This window comes from Myodes glareolus, chromosome 4, assembly GCF_982192425.1.
Source record: "Myodes glareolus chromosome 4, mMyoGla1.1, whole genome shotgun sequence".
In the NCBI taxonomy this organism is placed as follows: Eukaryota; Metazoa; Chordata; class Mammalia; order Rodentia; family Cricetidae; genus Myodes; species Myodes glareolus.
This window is the reverse complement of record NC_142029.1, coordinates 23,719,794-23,739,832: the sequence shown is the minus strand read 5'-3', so window position 1 is coordinate 23,739,832 and position 20,039 is coordinate 23,719,794. Positions and strand designations below refer to the sequence as shown.

The following is a 20,039-nucleotide window of genomic DNA, read 5'->3' as shown; positions in this document are numbered from 1 at the left end:
ATTTCAGGTTGACATTTCAGAACCCTGGATGAAGGAAAGCAGAGAACTTTAGTTCACTTGTAGGGTCTTCCCAAGGTTTGGAAGGGAGATCTATTGAAGAGGGAACCAAGTGCAAACAACTCATATCATTTTGGCTCTTTAATTAATTAATGATCAAAGTAGAAATAAAATAACAAACAAGAGTATTGTTGTTGAGACAGGATCTCACTAAGTAGCCCTGGCTGTCCTGGAACTCTGTAAACCAGGCTGGCTTTCAATTCACAGAGATCTGCCTGTCTTTGCAATCTGAGTGCAGGGATTAAAGGTATGTGCAAGAAAAGATTACAAGATTAAACAAGATTAAAACAATTTACAAGAGGGAAAGTCTGCATATCATAATAAACACAGCATACACTTCTGGTACTTAGTTCACATTTACATATCCTAATAAACACAGTGTACACATTTTGATACTTAGTTCCCGTTTACAAATTACCATCTCGCCTAACATTCCTCAAGTGAAAAAGTAAAGGACTAGTTTGTTTCAAAAAATGAAACAGTCCTGCTAAAGAACAGTGTTGCTCATAAAAACGTTGCTTTATTAATCACACATTAAAAAGACCTTCATGTATAAAATATATGCCCTATTTTATTGGCTTATATTTTTATGAATAAAAGCTTTTTGATTGTACATATACTTCCAAACAAAATATTTTTTTGTTTTGTTTTTTGAGACAAGGTCACTCCATACAACAGCCTTTGCCTCCTGAAACTCATTCTGTAGACCAGGCTTGAACTTAAAGTGATCCACCTGCCTCTGCGAGGACTGGGATTAAATATATTTATCCCACCTGGACAAAATATTTTTTTTTCCAACTTTTCTAATGGTTTAAGCAGCTGAGGTTCTGATACATGACAAAGATGGAGAGTCAGTCTAAAATTCTGGAGTTAAACTGAAAGACTTTACGGTATAATTCTATTATTAAAATATGATAGGAGTGTACCATAGTGAGCATATGCTTAGTCTGCATGAGCTCTGGGTTCATTCCCTGGTCCCAGTAAGTAAATAGAGGAAACCCTATTTCATATCTCCTTATTAAGGGCAAAACTAAATTAGTTTTTGTGATTTACCAATGAACTAAATAATGGCTACTTTAACCAGACCCTGTGGTAGATGCCATCTTGTTGTATCCATTTCTTCCTTACTGGCTGATAGAAAACTAATCTGAAAATGTAGCTACAAATTACAAAACATTTTTAAAGATACATTCCTAGAATGTAAAGAGGTAAAATTATATATACATTTATAGATTATTTTAAATTTTCAATATGCTAATTTTGCTATCCTACACTAGTATTCTGAAAGTGTTAAACTAGAAATAATATTGAAGTATTAATATAGGAATAGGGTTTTAATTCAGTTGTGATTCTCCCATACTCATCTGGTATGAGTTATTGTGGTACCTGGCACCATTATTATTAGCTTCTCAATCATCATCTGAAAAGATTTAGTTTTGTTTTATATGTATGTGTGTAATGTTCTGTGCAGTGGCCACAGTGACCACAAGAGGGCATCATATCCCCTGGAATGGGAGCTACAGATAGTTGTTAGCAGCCATGTGGGTACTGGGAACTGAAACCATATCCTCTGCAGAGCAGCAAGTGCTCTTAACCACTGAGCCATCTCTCCAGCCCCCAACTTCTTCTATTTTTGCTTTGATTCCCATTGTGCTAAATTTGTGTGTGTGTGTGTGTGTGTGTTTGCTAAGTTTTTAAGTAAGCATAATATTATGTTTCTTAAATATTTAAAGCCTGAGGATTAAAAGTATATTTCCTTTTCAATAAAAGCACCTGTAACATTCTAAATATACTCTACTGAAGTATAGAAAGAGTTGACAAGGAGATAGTAGTAACTCCAAATACAAAAAATAATACATCTCAAAAGAACATTAATTAGTAATTATAAACTACAAATTCACATACAGATATGATGAAATTATAAAGTCTTAGGTATAAAATTTAAAGTGTACTTACTGAGAAATGGTGTTGGTATCTAGGTCAACACAACTGACATCTGGTGGAGGGTCATAAAGATCAAAGTATCTTGAATCAATCCCTACTATGAATGGACATGGCGCACTGAGGACATCTGCTAAAGCCAGTGGGCAGAGAGGAACATATGGGCATGGCCAGTGGAAAGGGAAAATCATCTTGAATAAACAAAGGATGGAAGAATATTAAGCATTTTGACATTGAAACAGAACTTACCAACACATACACAGCATTATTTTTTGATTATTATCTAAAGTTTAATGTTTGACAATGTATTAAATGATTATAATTAAAGTTAAGTCAGGAAATCAAAACTGCTTCAACAGTATATAAATCCATTCCTTTGTGAAATGTAGTTAAGCCCTAAAACGACTCTAAATTACATGAAGAAATTAAGTTTAAACTGAACTGCATGCCTGTAGGAAACGAATACTTACAGACACTAGTGCTTCTGTCACACTAGTAAGCACAGAAGGCCGCAGGGAATGGATTAGAATTTTATGTTCTGTTACAGCAAACACTAGTAGTGTCACAGCATTTTCAGGACCAAGATTCTGAAGTAGTGTTGAAAACTTTCCACCACTGTCAATCCAAGCAAAAATACACAATTAAAAAACAAAAACAAACAAAATATAACAAAAAACTATTTAAATTCCTAATTAACTAGAATAGTGGGGCTGTGTATATTTAACTTTGAATGCAATTACTGTGCCTTGACAGGAAAAATACAGCGTCACAAACAGTATGAAAGAACGTAATAGTATGAGTTTTCAAAGTCATGCACTTTTTGGTACTGCATTCAATATGGAAAATGGGAAGTCTTCTGCCTGTACTGTCTATTTTCTTTTTGTTGTTGTTGCTGTTGTTGGGACAGGATTTGGCTATGTAGCCCAGGCTGGTCTCTAATGATAGATCTTCCTGTCTTGGCCTCCTAAGTGCTAGGACTACAGGTATTTGCTAACATACCTGCATATCTGCATCATCTTATGTAAAAAGATTTGCCACATACATAATGTCCCCTCAAACGAATTCAATTAAGTTAAAAGAATGCTTGGTTAGAAGCTAATCCTTTAAAGGAAGGATTTTTTTTTTGCCTGTTTCTTTTGAATAAGGGTCTTATTATATAGCCTTGGCTGTCCTGAAGCTCACTATATAGACCAGGTTGGCCTTGCACTCAAAGACCTGTCTACCCCACCCTCCCAAGTCCTGTGATTTTCTTTAAATGCCTGACTTTAATGGGAGGTTTTTTGTTATGGTACTCCTTTCACTGTGACTGTCAGGAAACCATGCCTTTTCACGGCTGACTTCTCTAAGTAAATACAAATACTAATGTTTGGATTTAGGAACAGGAACTCCTCACTATTATAATGATAACAGCAGTAGGCAATCAAGAGCTATAAAATGGTGAGATACATCTACAAAGCAAATTAATAAAAAGTAAACTTAGATGTTCTATATAAGAAGAAAATGCTGGACTAACTAAGTAATATGGTAACCAATGAACATATTGCCTGTATAATGCTATAGAACTGGTTTTATTGGGTTAATTTTTTATGATGAAGTAATACTAATAAGGTTTTTAATAAAAAATTAAACATGACTGCAAAAAACTTGTATATGTTCAAAGCAAAGTTATTCACAGTAGCCAAAATATAGAAGCTTCCTAATAGACAGATAAATAAAATACAGTATAGTTATACAATGAAATATTAGCTGGAATAAAAGGAATAAAGTAGCAATAGATATTATAAGATGAATGAACCTCAAAACATGTTCCATGAAGGAATTCAGAAATAAAGACTAAACAGTATTATTTTATTTATATAAAATATACAAGAGATAAATCTATAGAACAGAAAAGTAGAGTAAGAGATGCCTATGCTGTGTGTGCACGAGGTGTGCCTGTGTGTATGTGTGCATTAGTGTGTGTACATGTGTGTGTGCTTGTGTTTGCATTCCCAAGTGCATGTGTTTGAGCACATTCGTGCAGAGACAGACAGAATAAAGGTTAACAGCAAAGAATATAGGGCTGGTTTTATAAGATAAGTAATGTGCTCTAAATTTTATTAAAATAATAGCTGCAGGATCCTGTAAATAAAATCAGTGACTTACAAACTTTACTTGGGTAAATTTCGCAACGTGGAAATTATATCTCACCAATGCTGTTACCTCAATGAAGTCCTTTGGCAATTTAGAATCATTTGTAATCAGTATGTCCATTTTATTTTCAGCTCAGTTAAGAGCTTGGAAAACACTCGTCACTCTGGGCTAAGGGCTAGTGATGAAATCATCTGTAATTCTTACAAAATTAGTGTCAAAGATGGCAGCTGGTCTCCCCAAGGTATGTGCAATATAATAGCTTAATTATACCATAACTATTTCTGACAGAAAAATCACACACCTAATTAAATTTCAAGAAATAATACTGTAGGGAAAGCATATTTTACAACTCCTCTGAACTTTTGGAATGATGAAACATGTACTGTTTAATAAGCATTTTTAATTTTGAATTAAATTTAAAATTGTATTTGGTTGGGTGGTGGCGGTGGTGGCACATGACTTTAATTCCAGTTCTTGGGAAGCAGAGGCAAACCGATCTCTGAGTTTGAGGTCAGCCTAGTCTACAGAGTGAGTTCTAAGGCAACAGGGATACACAGAAAAATTGTCTCAAAAAATGCATTTGGATGTACGTTGGAGGACAATTAAAAATGTATTACCTTCATAATTTACATACATTTCTAATTATATAACAGTAATTACTGACAATAATGATACACATCACTACCAATCACTATTGTAGAAGTTTTTCTTTCTTTTCCAAACTGTAATCCCAGTATTAAGTAAACAGAATCAGCTAAGAAACAGTTACATGAAAAGTACTTCCAGCAATATTTGAAATTTTAGTTAGGAAAGACAACATGCATATACATTACTTTAGTTCACATTAGATTGAGAGAAATAATTAGGGCTAGAGAGACAACTGAGTGGTTAGAGTGCCTGTTGCTCTTCTAGGGGACCTGAGTTCAGTTCCCAGTGTTCATGATGGGAAGCTCACAATTACCTGTAGCTCACTTCCAAGAAAGCCAACATCCTCTTCTGGACTCTGCTGGCTGATGCATGGAAGTGGGAATATGATTTAGAGAACACATAGATTTAGAGAAACAAACAGAAATAAAGCTTTACTTGCCTTAGTGGAAGAGGTGAAGAAACAGGCTGACTGAGAATCAAATTATCATGTGGTGATAACTGGAAGATTTAAAACAAAGCATGTGAAATATGAAGATGAACTCTGAGATGCATGCTCTGGCAGTAGATATGGACTAATGGTGCTACCCATGAAGTTTCCCAGATCACCAGCATAAGAGCAGTTAGTATCATTTGGACACTAAATTATGTCCTGACCATTGACCCCTTCCAACAAATTCTTACTCTGAATCCTATCTCTTATGTCTTCAATTTTGCCCCAATTTCTATTCTAACAAATTTATGTTAACAGGTGAAATTATTTGAACAATACTATACATTTAGGGTCAGGAAACTAGCCTGTAACAAACCCATGGGCTACCTGCTTTGTAAGCAGTCTAATGGATTTTTTTCTTATACCCTCTAGCTAAATTTGTGCTGTAACAGCAGAGCCCCTGCAACAGAGAACAGATAACATGCAAAGATTAAATATTTAGATAAGATCCTTAATAGGAAACATTTGCCAGCTTCTGCTACAAAACAAATTCCACATGTATTTAGGCGGAGTGTGCACAAAATATCATGAAGTAATGACAGGATGCATAGACAGATTGTCAATGTTATCAAGTATGTTCTAGAATTTTTTCTGTATCAATATAATTAATTTCATCTGCATTTTCAAATTTATGCACATTTCTACAAATCAGTAAATACCTATTTGCCAAATGATTTATAATACTACTAATACCACCTTCAGGGCTGCGGTAACCAGCATACACATGCTGACAACATATGAAAGTATTTCCTTTGTATGAATCATTTAATAGATTATGGTTAAATAAATAGGCAACTTAAGTTATCGAAATCTCAAACAAGATATAAACAAAAGAGGACAGATGCACTCAACTGTGAAAACATTTATAGTGACTTAAATTTCCCTGTTGTGGAGTCCTCACCCTTTCTGAGGACTGGATGGGTGGGGTGGGGAGGGGGAAGAGAAGGTGGGGAGGTGGGAGGAGAGGAGCGAGGTAGAAATAAGATGGGCATGTAAAATAAATAAATAAATAAATAAAATAATAAAAATTAAAAAATAAATTTCCCTGTTGCATCAAAGGTACTGCATTTCTGTCCTCCTGCAATACATACAACTTTTCCTGATAACTAATAAATTTCACTAACTGTATGATCACCAAGGGCACAAACTTTCCAGTATTTAGAAACAATTTGGTGGGTCATTCTCTGCATATTTTCCTTTTTTTCCTTGAGACGGACTCCCTAGGTAGACAAGGCTGGCCTGGAAGTGACTGTGTCATCCAGAACGAAATCAAATTCTCAGCCTTTCTGCCTCTCCCTCCCTGGAGATTATATGGAGTGTACCAAAAGCCTCCTTCTGTGGACAGTTAATAAATCATCAGGGCCTGAACTCCAACATGCAAGAACATCTGGTTTTTCCCAGGGCTCATTATACTTTCTGCATGTAGTTGTTAGTCTTGTTACATGTCAGAGTCTTCATATAGCAAGCACCTTACCTGAACTAAAATCCGTGGCCTCTGAGGAGACGGAAAAGGAACTTTATGCATAAAATGAGAAATATGCCTTAAAAACAAAAACAGAACACAAATTGATTCCAAAATGAATATCATTTGCTGCAAAGATTAACATGTCATCACAAGTTCAAGCTCATTAAGGCCCTGTGTACTTAAATTCCAATGCCCCAGTACTGGGAAAATAAATTAACAACAAAAAGTTGTTTGTGTCACTAAAGTTGTCTCTGCCTAAACCCAATAACCTTATACTTTTGGTTGTGAGCCTAGCCTTGAGCCATCTCTCCAGTCCTCGTAATATTATGTTAATAGCTGATCCTCTTCAACAATGTTTGTATTTTCAGTTGTCTCAAACCATGCTTTCTTCTCCCTAAGCAGGTAACAATCAACATTACTAAAGAAGCTAATTATTACACTTGTAATATATTTTTAATAAATAGCTCATGTTTTGTGACATAATTATTCAAGATGCTAAAAAATGATTGAGTTTAAATGCTTGTAAACGATGAATAAGATGAAATGCTGCAGACCTGTAGTTCCAGCTAATTGGAACGCTGAGGATCACTTGAAATCAAAAATTCAAGGCAGCTGGGCAACAAACACAGACTTCCCCATCTCAATAAGCGTTCCATTTAATAATGGATAAAAATCTAGATTAACTGAGATGATTTTGTTTTGCATTTTGTTTGCTTGTGGTGAAACATATTAAATCCCAAACCTTGCAGACATCACCAAGTATTCTCCCATTGAATTATATCACTTAGGTTTTGGGGACATGATTTGCTATACAGGCCAGGCTGGCTTTGAACTTGTAATCCCCCTGTCTCTGCCTCCTGCACACCAGGATTAAAGTCATGCACCAAACAGTAAGTTTGGTTTTGAACACTATAGAAATAAAAAAGGACAAAACAAAATCTTTACTCCCTTTAGGAATATGCTGTCTTCTTGTATTGTTTTTCTTCTAAATGTTATTTCAAAATTATGTTTTTTTTAAGCAATGTGATCATTATGATCAGGTAGAGAACTCAGATGTGTTTTAGCTATGTATTGTGCAAAGACAATGCCAAACATAACAGAAAATGTAAAATAGTGTAAAGCTACTAGTCCCAACCATTACTTAAAATCTAAAAGAAAAAAAAAAGATTAGAGGAATGAGTACCAAAATATACACGTCTGCTTGATTACCTGAAGCATTCAGAAAAGCAGGACCTATATAAATCATGGAGACCTAGAAGTGTCCAAGACCCATTGGGGGGGGGCATTCACAAAGTCCAAACTCTTTGAAGATAATAGTGAGACTCCATTTGCCTCTCTCACACAGTTGGCAGTGGCTGTGATAGTGCAAAACATTGTGACTGGAACTGCTGGCGCTCTACTGAGACAGGCAGGGGTAAACTATGCAGTATTTTACCACTTTACTATTACAGACTAACAGTAAAAGAAGTATCAGTTTCACTTAAGAATGTCTCTGACTGGGGCTGGAGAGATAGCTCAACAGTTAAGAGTATTTGGTATTCTTGTAGAAAACCTGGTTCAGTTCCCAACACCCACATGGTGATTTATAACCAACTGTAACTCTAGTTCCAGGGGACATGGTACCCTATTCTGATCTCCATGGGCTCCAAGTACACATGTGGACAGAGTCATGCATATAGGCAAAGTTCTCACATATATAAAACAAAAATAATAAATCTTGAAAAAGGATGTCTGACTTAATATATTTGAAATAGTAAATATTTGATTCTGGGGCACACATTTAGAGTATTCGGTGATAAAGGGGTAAATACTCATAAAGTATTACTATACAAAAGCATGTGGTCATCTTGATTTTGCAATGAGTGAGTTGCTATTTTTTTCCACACAGAATGCCATTTTGCTTGGAATTGTTTGGCAAGCTTATCCAGTGTTGGGTAGTCAAAAGATATTTTCCACATAAAAATGATAAAAGTGCTATTAATGCAAGGAAAAAACTAGAAATACTTGCTGTTAATAATTAAATCCAAACTTTCAAATGAAAAGCAAGAATTTGTCACCATGAACCTGAAAGATATCTAATATTCAAAACTTTTCTGAGAACTGGGAATGTAGCTAGGATAAAGAATATATGTCATCATGTGTAAGGTCTTGGTTTGCTCTCTAGCACAGCAATAAAATTTATTTAAAAAAAACATTTTTCTGGGATAGCTTATAAAGTTGCTTGCTGCTAAAGCTGATAAACTGAGTCCAATCTCTAGGACTCACAAGAAGGAAGGAAGAGAATAGACTCTTGCAAGTCCTCTGAACTCCACATGTGCACCGTGACAAGGACATACCAATACACGCGCACGTGCATGCACACTCTCTCTCTCTCTTTCTCTCTCTCTCTCTCTCTCTCTCTCTCTCTCTCTCTCTCTCTCTCTATATATATATATATATATAATAAATTCTAAAAAGTAAACTCTTTCTGATGCTACAGATAGTGACATTAATAATTGTGATTTTCTTACATTGAGGGAGACACTTGACTATGTTTCAAATATGTGTTTATCTCAGTGAACCACTGTTGTCCAAATAACCAATGCAAATGCTACAAGATCATGCACGAGTCAATGTTCTGTCAAGACTCAAAGATACCTTCAGATTTTAACAGAACACAGAAGGAAACTTTATTGCTTAGGTTTCATTTCATTCATTTGGAAGAAACTATTACTTGCCAAACTTTGATACAGTGCCAAAAAATAACATTCACATTCCTAAAATAACTATTTAAGTGCCCCCTCATTTTCTATTTTCATATCTGTATGTCAGATTTTCTTCACATTCCTCAACTAAGACAATACTGCATCAGATTGAATGCAGATCCATGAAACAGAATTCAGCTGGGTTCAATTAGCCAAGGCATTAGAGGCTTAAAAAAATCTAAACACTCACTCTTCTCATTAACATTTTTTTAAAAAAGTTACTTTTCAAAGAGATGTAACTAGTTTATTAATTCTATTCATTCATTCATTCATTCATTCATTTATTTTTGGGTTTTTCGAGACAGGGTTTCAGTTTTGGAGTCTGTCCTGGAACTAGCTCTTATAGCCCAGGATGGCCTCGAACTCACAGAGATCCGCCTGCCTCTGCTTCCCGAATGCTGGGATTAAAGGCGTGCGCCACCACCACCCGGTTAGTTTATTAATTTTAAATAAATTATTATGAATTAGTTTTAATTTCTGTTGCAATAATTTGTCTGCACTGAAAAACACAACACACAAAGAAAGGCTCACTGAGTCCTCATAAAATTTTAAACGAATTCTAACATCAAAATACTTGAGAAGTGCTAGCTTTTTAAAACTAAAATTGAGAGTAGAAAAGAGCATAGGATAATTAGAGCAATATTACATTTATGAACTATCATAAAAATGGTAACTGTGTTACTTTCCAACTGTCAACAGAGTCAGAAAATTCTGTCAAAGGGCTGAAGAGATAGATGGCTTGAAGCAACAGAGATCAAAGTATGATTAAGAGCCTCCAAAGACAAAAGTCAAATCTACAGTGATGTATTTATACCTCCTCTGCATTGTCTTACTGAATGAAACATCATAAAATTTTAGTGTGCTTAGTAAATCACTAAAATTACAAAATGAAAAATAGAATGTCTATCAAATTTTTCTTTTAAATTCATGAAATCTAAACACAGGACTATTTTAAAGGTTCATAATACCTCAAATCATACATAAAAATTACAAATACAGTTTAAGAGTTTTAATATTTCCAGGCTGGGAATGCAACTCAATGACAAAGCACTTATATGGCATGTATAAGGCTCTGGATTTGATCTCTGGCACCTCAAAAAAACCTAGTTTCAGTATTTCATTAAGTTGGCAGCTATAAACTTCATAAGAGTAATGTATGTGTGTATGTGTATGTGTGTGTGTGTGTGTATATATATACCAAATACTCACTTCAAAATAAAATATTTTCTGGTAGAAATAAAATTACTTAAAACAAGACTATAAAAATATTATAATGAAGTCTTACATAAATAACCAAACCTTTTTTCAAATAACTCTCAATAAAAACAATTTCCATATAAAATTTACACAATTACTAGTATAAATACACCACAGAAAGAGCTGACAAATTTTATTTGAACAGGGTGTCTCTACATATCATGGCTATCCTGGAACTCACTATGTTGATCAAGCTGCCTCAAACTCACAGAAATATGTATCATGCCCACCTCGGAGTGTCAAATTTTAAATCATGAGACATCTAACTTACTTTTCAATGGGAAGGGCATGAGGTCCAGAGATGGAATAACGATAGAGAAAAGTCAGAAACTTTCTGAATGCATCAAAAAAAGGCCAGTGAGAAAGAAGGCAAATGCATTTGTTAGTGTGAATTGTTCTAGAACCATCAGACTTTCCATCTGCCAGAGACGTTATACCCAAAAGAAGTCTCTGTTTCTCTGTAAGATTCTCCTCAGAGTATGGTTCATAAAACTGAATAGCAGCACCATAGACCTGTAAAACAGGAAAATATATTTAATAAATATATTTAGTATCATTTACTCAAAGCGCATCATCATTTGAACATTTAGTGGATGCTTTCTATGAGTAGGTAAAGTGCCAGGGACTAGGAACACAATGCTAAAATCAATCTTGTTCTTCTTTTTTTTTTTAAAAAAAAATAAATTACAGGCTAAAGGGTCTCCTAGGCTGGTCTCAAACTTGCAAACTTGCCTCTTGAGGCACTGGATTTACAGGCATGAGTCACCACACCTGACATCTTTCTTAGTACATCTACTAACTACACAGTAATATTTTCAAGCATACTTACTATTGAAAATAGGTATTTTGAGTAAATTATATTTTTAAAATAAAGACTGAAAGCAACTGTTCCTTGGCATGGTGACTCAAGCCTATAATCCCTGCACTCAGGATGCAGAGGATCTAAGCAAGTTCAAGAGCAGCCTGGTTTACACAGAAAGATGCTGTCTCAAACCAAGAACAATGACAACAGCCACAAAACAAAACAAAAACAAAGCAAATGTTTTTATAAGAAATCCTTGAAAATTAGTTAGTAAGAAAGTGAGACAAATTTGAACTGTGAATAATGCACTGGATTTTCCTATCCACAAACTGAAAATGCTGGTCTAGATGATTTCCAAGCTCTCTTCCAACTACAACTCTCTACCTTCAGGGCTGGAATATAGTTCAGCAATAGAGCACTCATCTATCAAGGGCAAGGTTTGATCCCCAGTAACAAAAACAGTCTATTTTCCAAGTCATGTCTTATTTCACCATGCCTTTGACATTACTTAGGAGCTTTTCTATCACAGAATATGAACCAAGAAGGGATCAACATGTGGGGATGAGAAAAGTTTTCACTAATATTTAAAAACAAAACCAAAAACAAGCACTTGGGAGGATGGGAAAACTCTGCTTTCCTGTCTCTGGATATCGTAAATTCAACCAAGTAGAGGAAATATGTATTACTGGATTGATTTAGTCAGTTTTATTACTGTTCCTTGAAGATATGAAGCTTATGGCTTTAACAGGTACAAGAAATTAGCAAATACCACTAGTTAAATACACCGCACCTTTTCAGCTGAGGCTCCAGTCAACACAAATGTAGAGAACACAGGAAGAGGGTATTTGCTATTTGGTGGCCAGCATTCAATAGTTGCACCCATTGGTAAACAAAACAGGGGAACAGATTCTGGTAGTGAAAATGACTCATAATCTTCTTGAGGATATCTGCAAATTAGACCTATGACAGCAAAGGGAACTATTAGATCACTGTCTCTTGAATGTAGGTGTTTTCTAAGTTGAATGATAATAAAATACTTTATTTCACACATTTAGAAAGTCAAAAATTGCATATATGTTTATATTCAGTGATTTCTGAATGTGTCAGTAGGATTTATATAGATGCTAATCTTCAAGGATTATTAACTATTAGATTGTTTAACATTTATCAAACTTCATCTACAAAAGCTAGGTTAGAAGTAACAAGAAAAAGAGAACCCTCTAAAAATACACATACCCCTAAAAATTCATCTCATGCCATACTACCGTAAAGCATATATTTAAAACTTTCAATATGGCTATTAGCCTATATATCTACTTTATCACTCTTATTAACTATTCTTCTAGGTCTTTTAATATATTATTATGTACATATTACATCACATGTAATATATATAAATAAAATCTCCTATAGGTATCTAATTGTAAATTCTTACACAAATGAAAGATAATTCACAAGAGTAGCACAGATTTGGAATACCATTAGAATGGTGTTACCACAAACTCAGCTTCTGAATAATTCTGAATTATCCCCACTTATACGTTGATAGGAGTTTCAAGTAACCCAGGGTTTCATGATAATTTACTCATGAAAATGGAATAGGCATCTTCCACTGAACATACACTAGAAACAGAGATTTATACTGAATATTGTGGTGTTACAAATAGAAAGCAGGTTTCATGACAATGAAGTCCTTGAAGTTAGGTAGAAACCATCACTGGTCATGCCATAAAAACAAAAAGACAAACTGGGAATCTGAACAGCTGACTCTACTACCAATGTCTCTGATTATCAACAAACAGATTCAGGTTCTTTTCATCTGTAAGGCGAGATGAACTAGATAAACTAAGGTTCTCCCTCTAACCACATGCCAACCAGCCAGTGGGGTCCCCTGAGGGCCATAACTGACTGTGCTCTAGTCTCTCAGGTCATGATGCAACAGTGTAGTTATAAAGTGAGAATAGAAATATTGATGAATTGTGGGCCCTGGAAAGTCAAAGGGAGAAAAGAGTCACGGACTCTAATTTTAAAATGTTGAATCTGTTATCTTATAAGTAAGATCAATATATTTGACATTTTGAGGTCTCTTAAAATTGAAAATTTCAACTATGCTTCATAAAACTGCAAATAAGGTTTAATACTAATCATAATCATGAAATATAGCCATTAAATTTGACTAAATTAATATAAATACTAAAGAAGTATACTTTTCATACTTTGCATGGGTTTAAAAATTAAAGAGAATTGCCATGTGTTGAAGTTGTTACTTACACTTTGTTGTTGTTGTTGTTTTTGCTCTTTATTTTTTGAGACAGGGTTTCTCTGTGTAGCCCTGGATGTCCTGGAACTGTCTTTGTAGACCAGGCTAGCCTTGAACTCACAGAGATTCTCCTGCCTCTGCCTCCCGAGTACTGGGATTAAAGCCATGTGCCACCATTGCTTGACTTGTTACTTAAATTTAAGGCTTAAATAGATAATCTCACTTTCCTTTCAAAGTGATCTTTCATACAGCGTCCAAAACACTTCATGATAAACTGAGACTCAAGAGACAGGCTGGAGCTCAACTGCCAATACTAACACATCCTAACATGGCACACAGGCTGGTCACAGGCAGGTTTGGTCTTTAACCTTGTAGACCCCATAAGATGTTTGTACATAAATTATTTCCCCCAAAATTATTCTTACCTGCTTTGTAGGATATAGTGTTAGTCTTTGCCACTGATTTTTTATAGCATAAGTACACTGCAGATCCCCACTGAAAAGAGAGGAAAAAATAGCATTCAACTTTAAAAGGCAGTAACCTGATGAAAATGGAACTTCTTTGAGCTGTCCAATATGTACTAGCTACCACGTATGAAAAGATTTCACCTGCTAGCTATTTTCAATCTGTTACTTTGTTAGCATTTTATTAGAATCATTGCCTACTTTTTTTCATAATCTCTCATAATTCCCCTTTTCACTGTAGTGGGAAAAATTGGCCCTATAAAATAAAACTAAGTCACAAAAATTTAGACTTTATTCTATGTCCCAAACTTAGGCAGAAATACCAACAACCATTCTTTGGTTGTTGGTTGAAAAGTATGAAAATAATCATGTAATATTTCTTTCTATGATATTTTTTAAAAAGAAAATTTCAGACAAATTTAACAACTAGACAATTCTTAAAAGCTCCTCTCTAAATATTAAATAATAAAAAAGAATTAAGTAGTAATTAAAGGAGTAATTAATAACATCTGACACTTATACATCATTTGCTATTACTGCAGGCATTATCCTAAATTCTTTCTAATACTAATTAATTTATTCTTCAAAAATGTGTAAGTAGGAAAAAAAGCATCACTTTATCCGTATGCTATGAAGGAGGAAACTGAGGCACAAATAGTGAGGGAATTTGTCCACTCTACACATCTGGGATTCAAACGCAAGCAGGTTAGCTAGAGTCTATGCTGACCATGCTGTTAACAATGCCTCTTTATTCTTGGCAGAGGAGAATACATGCTTTGTGGTAACAGAGAGACTACTGTCTCAGCAGGAAAAAAAGAAACACATTCTGGGTTTAGTTTTAATGGCAAAAGTTTAGCTAAAACACCTTGATTAGTTAATGAGACTTAGAAAGAGTTCTATTGACAATGTCAGTTACTTTCAATTCAAAACAAATACATAAATAACAAAACAAATACATAAATACATAAATCCACAAAATAAAACTTGCAAATGGGAAAATACCAAGTACCTGTAAGCTTGTTAAAATACCACATCAAATCTGAAATGTTGTATGCTACATCTCATATTCATGAAAGAATTCCAAAACATTCTTTGCTCCCACCACTACTATTACTACAGTCTTTAAAAACTACTTGTGAGGCAAATGTGGTAGCTTGTGCTTGTAATCTCATCACTTGGGAGAGTGAGTGAGGCAAGACGATCATCATGAGCTGGAGGCTCATCTGGATACCTAGTGAGGCCCAGGCCAGGCTGAGGTACAGAACAATACCTTGCCTCTCACCCCTTGACCATTCCCCACCCACTCTCAAAATTCTATTTGCTACCATGATTTTTTTCTTCTACTATAAGCCCTTCAACAGTTATATAATATTGCTAAATCATAACAATCTTCAAGGAAATTTTCTATATATGATTAGTTAGAGTAAAAATGTTCATTTAATTAGGGGTGACACACCTACAAATTAATTCTTCTAAGATAAAGTTATATATTATCAGTAATCACTTTTCAAATAGTTTCTTAAAGAAATTGTTCAGTATGACTTTGCATTAACCATCACAGGGATTCACTGGTACTGTCATTAAACAGCCTAACATCTGTACGGTGCTTGCTTGTATGTGCTAGGAAATTAAAATTGATAATTGCCTAGGGAGACAGAGTCAGGCAGATCTCTGTGATTTCGAGGCCAACCTTATCTAAAGAGTGAGTTACAGGACAGCCCAGGCTGTTACACAGAGAAAACTTGTCTCAATAAAAATCAAATAAATAAATAAATATAATTGAAAATTGGTGTTTAAAAAAAAAAGCCAGGCGGTGTTGCCATACACCTTAAATCCCAGCACTTGGGAGGCAGAGGCAGGCGGATCTCTGTGAGTTTGAGGTCAGCCTGGTCTACAGAGCTAGTTTCAGGGCAGCCAGGATGGTTTCACTGAGAAACCCTGTCTTGATAAACTAAAGGGGGGAAAAAGAAAGAAGAAAAATGGTTATTAAAAGTTCAATTCTTTAAAAAGTTATACATTGACAGGAACGTAAATTAGTTAAAGTTTTTTGGATACAGTTCTTGAGAGTGAACACATGTCCTGACCCAGAAATTATATGTCACACAACAGGGCATGAGCAGTGTAGCACAATGCTTAGCTCTTGATTCTGTAGTTTTATAACCTGATTCTTGCTTCATCAACTTATTGAAGGTGTTTATATGAGAAAAGAACCACATTTTTAATTATCAAATAGCCTTCCTTATAAAATGGGGGTAAAATACTAAGGTCATTGGCAGGAGTGAAGAAATACTTAGAATACCACATAAAACATAGGCAGTGGATACAACTTACTTTACATAAATTTAGTTATGTCAACAGTTTGCTTCTAACATTAAAATAAAAATTCCAGTGTCTTATGCTAGAAGACAGAACAAACTAATTATACCAAATCCATCCAATGCAGTACTCTTCATTAAAAAGTGCTGTTTTCACTAGACTTCCCTTATCCACACATTCACAGTTCAGTTGCCTGTGGGCAATTTGGTCACATTAACTACCCCTTCCTTTCCCCACGCCCCCTGCTCCTGTGGATCTCCTTTAACTTTCAAATTCATGCCTTCTTGTTTTTCTTTCTTTTTTCTTTCTTTTTTTTTAATAACTCTAATTAGTGCTCCTTGTATTGCATGGGTATGGGGGCATTCTCTAGAGTATGGGCAACCTACCAGTGGCCACACCTTCAAAAAACACTTAATCTCAGAGCTGGAGGAATGGTTCAACAATTAAGAGCACTGACTGCTCTTTTAAAGGACCCAAATTCAATTCCCAACAACCATACAGCAGTTCAAAACAATTTGTAATTCCAGTCCTAGGGGATTCGATGGTACACTTTCCGGCTTCCCTGGACACCAGGCACACATATAAAATATTAAACAAAAACAGAAAAGTTATTTTCATTCCCCTAGCAGCCATCAACCACCACTAGATCTTCAACTATAGATGGGGCTGCATCAGTTCCTCCCCAATCCATTTAGAATTATTAATCAGAATGACATTTGTGATGGGGCTTATACTATCCTGTTCCATCCTGCGTAGGACATGACTTGCCCTTTGTCCAGAATACACTTGCATCATTTGCTATCTGCCAATTATTACTCACTCAGCAGCAACAGCAGCGTCTGTGCTTTAGAAGCCCTCACCATACTTAACAAGGGCTCCAGCATATTAGATAGTGATGATAGCTACTGTTATACTGCTTTGTTATATTTTATTACTAGTTACTGTCACTAATGTCTTACCATGGCTTATGCTTAAATTAAGCCTTATTATAAACACACACATAAGAAACATAGTAAATTTATGATTATTCAAGAATCCAGGGGAAAAGACAGAGAGATGGCTCAGCAGTTAAGAGCATGTACTTCTCTTGCAGAAATCTGAGTTCTGCGATCTGTTCCTAGCAATTACATCAGGCGGGACACAAACCTATAACTCCAGCTCCAAAGGTCCAGAGCTTCTGAAATTGTGGGCACCTGCACTCATACGCACATACTCAAACACACATACACATTTAAAATAAAATCTTTTGGAAAATCTAGGAGCACCATTAAGAACCTTAGAATGTGTCTTCATAGGTTCAGGGGTAGTTGTATTCATTAAAAGATGTTCACTCTCCACAATAACAAAAACGTTAAAATTACAGTGATTTATACTTAGTTAATTCAAAAGACATTAACTGACAACAATCAATGTTGGCAAGGTGCAGGACTAAAGAAGAAGCATTCTTACAGACTAGGGCTAAAGGAAATTTAAGTCACCACCATGTTTCTCTCTCTCTCTCTCTCTCTCTCTCTCTCTCTCTCTCTCTCTCTCTCTCTTTCTCTCTTATTTTTCAAGACACGGTTTTTCTGTGTATCCCTGGCTGTCTTGGAACTCACTCTGTAGACCAGGCTGGACTCAAACTCAGAGATCCACCTACTTCTGCCTTCTGAGTGGTGGGATTAAGGATGTGCACCACAACCACCCAGCTACTATCATGTTTTCAAAAAAATCTGTCAACATATTTCCAAAGACATAGTATACCTACAGACCCTTCTATTCTACTTCCTTTTAAAAATTTTATTTATATGTATGAATGCTTGCCTGCTTGCATATATGTGGACCATGTACATACCTGATTATAAGCTACCAAGTGGGTGCTGGGAACCAAATCTGGTTTCCCTGCAAGAGTATCCAGTGCTCTTACCCTTAGCTACCCCTCCAGTTCCTAATTCTACTTTCAATTATTTGTTCCTCCAGTGTTATTTTAACAAACATTCATAGAAAAAGGCATAGGGTTGATCAAAGCTACATCACTGGTAATATGGAAAACTAGAAATAACTTGTATTTATTACCCTATATTTGTAGTTTCTGGAATACTTTTTAATTATTGAAAGACAGTAGAAAATTATATAAACTAATATAGATGAGTAGCAAAAAAGCTTGTTGTTAAAAAGAAATTACACACACACACACACACACAAATGGGACTAGGAGTGTTAACACACACCTTTAACCCCAGCACTTGGGAGGCAGAGGCAAGAATCTCTATGAGTTTAGCCTGGTCTACATAGCGATACCTGTCTCAAAGAAAAATAAACAAGTAAGTAAATGCAACTTTTTAAAGACTATTCTAGCTTGGATAAGGCTTATGACACTGAACTGGTTAGGAGATGATCAAGTTTAAGGTATGCTTTGAAATTAGAGTCAACCAAGTTTATAGAAGAACACAATTAAGTAAAAAAATAGAAGTTCATATTTCTCCAAAGTTTGTTAGTCTAAGTAAGTTTGAGTAAAATTTCCATTTATTAGAAAAGCAAGACTGTGGCATCAAGAAGGTCTGAAAAGGTACATCAAGATTTCACTGCAGGTCATGTTAAATTTGAGGTGCTCTAATAAGTAGAATAACTAACAAGAGACAATAAATTAAAGGGTCTGGTCAGACATAGAAATTTACAAGTCACTCACACATTGTATTATAATAATTATATCAACAAAGGAGTAAGCTTTGGTTGTGAAGATGAATACACTGAGGACTGAACCGTGAGAACTCCACTGCATAGGATGCTGGGAGACAGAAAGGGAATGACTGGTGAGGTAAGAGGGAAAAGAACCAAGTACATAGGCCAGTGTGTCATCTCTTCTTGCCTCTGTTGATGGAAAAAAATCACCATCTAGAACAAAATCTAAAAAACTGAGATGAAGAACTGATCACTGGACTCAGTAAGAAGAAAAATCTTGGGATGATGCAGTTAAAAACTTAGCTGGAAAGAGTAAGTGAAAGACGAAGTAAAATATACTCAACACTTTTTTGCAAGTTGTAACAAGGTCTCAAAGTAGCTCAGAGTGGCTTTGAACTTGCTACGTGGCCAATGATGGCCTTAAATTTCTCATCCTCCTGCCTCAATTCCTGAGTGTTTTAATTACAGGCAGGCATGTTCCACTACACCCAGTTTATTCAGCACAGGGGATGGAAACGGGGCCTTATGCATGCTAGGCAAGCACTATACCAACTCAGCTACACCCTCTTCATCCCCAACCACATATTCAGAGGTTGAAAAGTTTTACTGTAAAGAATGGTGAAATGGGACAGTGGAAGAAAGGGGAACATGGAATCAAAAACTTTTATAAAGACGGCCATCTTGCAACAAGTTTTGCCTGCGTCTAACAGAAGAAAACTGATGGCGAATAAAGAAGTAGGGAAGACTGCCAAAGCCATGTCCTTACAGCTGTGTATGCAGGGCGTCCAGCATGCAAGGGGG

The 20,039-nt window shown here is 35.5% G+C and overlaps 1 protein-coding gene across 5 annotated transcripts in view; it reads right to left on the bottom strand.

The window, feature by feature from the left end:
• Dennd4a (DENN domain containing 4A) overlaps window positions 1-20,039 on the bottom strand; it is a 109,588-nt gene that overhangs the window by 51,576 nt on the left and 37,973 nt on the right. For all 5 annotated transcript variants that reach the window (XM_048423738.3, XM_048423740.3, XM_048423737.3 and 2 more), the window contains exons 6-12: window positions 14,223-14,292; window positions 12,328-12,497; window positions 11,007-11,248; window positions 6,744-6,810; window positions 5,219-5,277; window positions 2,469-2,613; window positions 2,014-2,189 (exon numbers count right to left, since the gene is read on the bottom strand). In XM_048423738.3, the coding sequence (XP_048279695.2) occupies window positions 2,014-2,189; window positions 2,469-2,613; window positions 5,219-5,277; window positions 6,744-6,810; window positions 11,007-11,248; window positions 12,328-12,497; window positions 14,223-14,292 (929 nt within the window). The remainder of the gene's footprint in view (window positions 1-2,013; window positions 2,190-2,468; window positions 2,614-5,218; window positions 5,278-6,743; window positions 6,811-11,006; window positions 11,249-12,327; window positions 12,498-14,222; window positions 14,293-20,039) is intronic.